Here is a 4,310-nt window from a genome sequence, read left to right on the forward strand (position 1 = left end):
AGTCGGCACGTCAAACAAAGATGCTCCACATGATGCAAATCTCACTCAGGTCGATCTTCGGATCTCTGCGGTCTGCCCCCTCGTCAAGCTCTACGGAAAGGCCGTGGAACCGGGCGTGCACACAAGCGATCGAGCAGCTGAGCTGATGCTCGGAGGCGCCAAGGGCCGGAGTCGGACTGGCGGGCACGCGAAGCTTCCCTCTTCTCTCATGCTTGTACTCCTACGTACGTCGTGCAAAGGAAGCGCGGCCAGGCAAGTTGAGCGGCACCACTTGCTCGCGATGGCGCAAGCTAATCTATCCTACTCGCCCCGTATTAGCAAAGAGAGAAAGAAATGAAAGAAAGAAAGAAGAAAGCTGCTGCATGCAGGAAGGAAGCAAAACGAATCGAGCTGCTGTCCTTGACCGAGGAGAGGAGAGGAGAGGAGAGGAGAGGGAAATCAAATGCTGGCGCCTAGTTGGACAAGTTGGCCAAGTGCTAGCTGCTTAATATTTCTTCCCTCGTCGTCACGTCGTACATCGGTACATGTCGACCCTAACCTTTCGGTTTTGTTAATGCCAAGTGAATCCTTGGCTGAAAAAGACAACTCGGAGCTGGGGCAGGCCATCACGCCAGTTGCAGATTTGTTATTTAGATTACAGCACTGCAATCATGAAATTATATGTGCAGTTTGGCCGAGCGAGCATGCATTTTTCTTCTCCCCTCTCTTTTGCAGCGCTCCCTCCATCTTTTTCAAAGCTCTACTGCTACTAGGTTAGTGTGATTCTTGCGGTAGAAACCAGTGACAAAGGGGCGGTACGTGCTGCTGCCAGTACTAATTAAGCAAGGACGAGAATCAATCAATCAAGTTGGTGGCAAACAAAGGAAGAAACAAGCGGGCCGTACGCATGGTACGTACGTACCACGTACGTACGCGTGGTTTGATTCCCCCACCGGGCGCCTGCAGCCAAATTTAATCCCAAACTTAATGGCGCCATGTACGCGCGCAGCTCGGGCAATGAGGACGGAGTAGCGCGTGCGCGGTCTCAACTCAACTTGGCATATGCAGCTGCAACCTCTCTCTTTCCTCCAGCGTCGGCGAAGCGTCCGCTTCACCTCCGTCGTTAAGTCACGCTCGCGCATTTCTTGCACACTATACACTGCATTCTGCATCGTTCGGCAATGAATGCGTTTTGTTTCCCTCTGATGGATTAGTCACTGTCATGTACTACTACCATGGCATACGATCGACGTACTGACAGCAATATGTCGTCGTACTGTATGTGATGCGAGATCGAGTGTTGATTGTCTCCTTCTGCCGGGCGCTTCATGGATGAAGCATCCACTTTACCTCCATTGTTAAGTCGCCTCCTGCATTGCTTCCACACCACCACTGCACACTGTATGACAGCGCTCGCATGCATTTTGATACGCACGTACGGAATCTCTGCATACTGAATTCATCTGGCTTTCTCTAATTAACTGTGCAACATCGTACTGTCATGCGCCAGCGCCCAGCAATACTATATAGCTCTCTCACGATACGAGAACGATACGTTTCTTAGCTGGAGATCGATGCATGGGCGCACGTACTAGGGCATCGAGATCCACGGGCGCCAGACTGCCAGCAGCGTGGATGGTTTGTAAAATCTCTTCCCTGAAAAATTCAGAAATTATAACAATAATTTGTCTCCTTTGCAATCGCACACACGATCGACCTCAATAAGGTGGCGAGAATTCAAAGTCTCGGGGGAGGAAAGATATCAAAGTCAAATGATTAAGAAATGGCGGCGCGTGATATGGAAGCGCAGAGGTGGGCTGTTGTTTATGTCGAAAGCAGAACAGCTGAGCTAGCCTGAATGCCAGCCGGGTTGATGTTGGACTGTGCATGCAGGACGGCGCGGCCATTAGTTGATACTTTAATTAGCGGCCAGTTCATGATTAGCTATGGTCGTTTGGCCAGTGGCCACTACCCCTCCGTGGCTCCACAGCTCCATGTGCATTCGTTTCGTTTGGTACAACCTTAACTGGCCCTAATGACTATTGTATGCGTCCCACTAAACTAATTAACCACCCACTCTGCCCTCAGATATTTTGCCCACTTGGCTGTGGATTTGATTATGACAATTTGCATTGCTGCTTTTCAAACAAAGGATTTGGACACCACAATAGCACTGACATGCATCAAGAAATTTAGGGAGAACAAGAGGAAGAACGCATGGATGTTTATGAACAAGGGTTAGTATCTGGTAGTAGCACTAACACAATGATTTGTACTATGTGTAGTCAAAAATGGAAGGGGGTAAACGTACACAAGCTAGAAGAACACACGCTGATCTGATCATGATCAATCGCCTCCTCGATGGAGGCAACTAATTCGCACAAGGAGTCAGGAAACAATAAGCAACGACGATCAAATTCCTGGAAAAAAAAAGAGAAAAAGGTTGTTGGTGGACGCCGGTGAGGAGGGCCGGCATGCCCTAGGCGGCGAGGGCGAGCTGCTGGGCGGTGCGCGCCAGCGACTGGAGGTTGCACCGCACGATGGTGTCGACGAAGGTGCGCGTCTCGTCGGCGGTGTTCCCGGGGGGCACGTCCACCACGTACGACTCCACCACGACGGCGCCCGCCGACGCGGCCTCGTGCACCGTGGTCACCGACCGGTAGTTGGAGAGGCGGTGCTCGCCGCCGACGACGCGGAAGCTGAGCACGCGGCGCTCGTCGTCCAGGATCTCCAGCCGCTCGCGGCTGCTGGTGGCGGGGAGGCCCGACACCACCCGCACCTCGCGCACCGACCCCACCGCGCCGCCGTCGCCGTCCACGACGCGGCAGCTCCGGATGAAGTGCTTGTACGCCTGCGGGCGGTCGAAGCGCCGCACCACGGCCCACACCGCGCCCACGGGCGCCTCGATCGCCTGCACCACCGCCGAGCAGCACTGCCCGGCCCCCGCCGCGTGCTCGTGGTGCCGCGCCACCTCCCCCGGCACCGCCCCGCACGACGCCGCGTGCGCCGCCGCCTTCCACCCCCCGCCCCCCGCCGCCACCCGCGCCCTCTGCGGCGCCGACGGCCTCGACGCCGTGTACGGCATTATACACCTCTTCACCGCCCCTCACCTCCAGCCGAGCTTCCCGGCGTCTTCTTCCGAGCTTATGGTAGACAAGGGAGCTTTGCAGAGAGAGCTAGCGCTGGGTTAGATGGATGGTCCTTTGGCGAGGTGGTGGCCGGGCGCTTATTATACACCTGGGACAAACAAGATTGCGGTGGCCACTCACAACGCGCGGCAACTTGGCCATTTGTCTGCTGTGGTTGAGCAAGTTGTAGCCTTGCAGGTGCAGTTTTCTGAAATTCTAGGGTCACTTGGGAGGGAGAGTTGGGGATACTTTGAAGGTTCAGCTGGGGGAGTTGGGGGTAGTTTTCTCAGGAGAAACCAGAGGAAAGGTGGTGGGCTGGATTCCGGTGGGTTGCACGGAGGAAACCAGGGCAGGTTAGCTGGGCACTGGGACATCCATAGGGGGTCAAAGTAGAGCCGAGGGAAAGTGATGCGCCCAGTTGGGGATTAGGCTAAGGCCCCTGAGGGTGATTAGTTTATTGTTAAGCTTGGCTGCTCTTGTTTACTAATGCTGCCAGTGCCTCCTTTTGGGTGGAGTACATGACAACTTTTGTGGGGTGTTTTTTTTTCTTTTTCGGAAAAAGGTTGTGAGGTTAGATGTAACAAACGAGTAGTATAAATATAGTCTGAAGTATATATAACACAAGCATACGAGTTGTTAATCATGCAAGTTTTCGGTCGTTTTGTTTATTTTATTTCTTCATTTTATTCCTTCTTTGAGGGCTATACCAATGCCCTTTATTCATTCTTTCTTAGAATAAATTATGTTTTATTTTAGGTAACACCACATTCACGATTCTACCTTTCTTACATTGAAAATTATATATTTTTTAAATATACTCTACTTTTAAAAAAATATAGTTCTTACTGGAGTATTCATAACTTAAAATGATTTATTTTAGAAATATCAAATAAATCACCCGAAAAGTTGTCATTTACTCAAAAGAAGGCACTGGAAGTACTAGTAAACAAGAGCAACCAACCTTAACAGCAAATAAATAACCCTCAGGCCTTAGCTTAGGGCCCGTTCGGGGATCCACCAGCTCCTCAAAATACACGGAGCTGGGGAGTACCGTTTCGGCCGCTCTGAATTTTCTAGCGGCAGCTCCGTCCGCTCCGGGAGCGGGGGCGCGGAGCGGAGGGCCTCCGAACAGCCCCTTAATCCCCAACTAGCCCATCACTTTCCCTCATCTCTACTTTGACCCCTATGATTATGTGCCCCAAG

The 4,310-nt window shown here is 52.2% G+C and overlaps 1 protein-coding gene across 1 annotated transcript; it reads right to left on the reverse strand.

Moving 5' to 3' along the window:
* Positions 1 to 2,107: 2,107 nt before the first annotated feature.
* On the reverse strand, positions 2,108 to 3,449 carry LOC123157475 (abscisic acid receptor PYL4-like). The gene has a single exon (XM_044575799.1). The coding sequence runs from the start codon at positions 3,062 to 3,064 to the stop codon at positions 2,459 to 2,461; it is 606 nt and encodes a 201-aa protein (XP_044431734.1). The 5' UTR covers positions 3,065 to 3,449; the 3' UTR covers positions 2,108 to 2,458.
* Between the last annotated feature and the right edge of the window lie 861 nt (positions 3,450 to 4,310).

Source organism: Triticum aestivum, chromosome 1A (genome assembly GCF_018294505.1).
Source record: "Triticum aestivum cultivar Chinese Spring chromosome 1A, IWGSC CS RefSeq v2.1, whole genome shotgun sequence".
Lineage (NCBI taxonomy): Eukaryota > Viridiplantae > Streptophyta > Magnoliopsida > Poales > Poaceae > Triticum > Triticum aestivum.

What these genes read in the sequence shown, in the direction of transcription:
- LOC123157475 (XM_044575799.1), bottom strand. Translation starts at nt 3,064, where the DNA reads ATGCCGTACACGGCGTCGAGGCCGTCGGCGCCGCAGAGGGCGCGGGTG.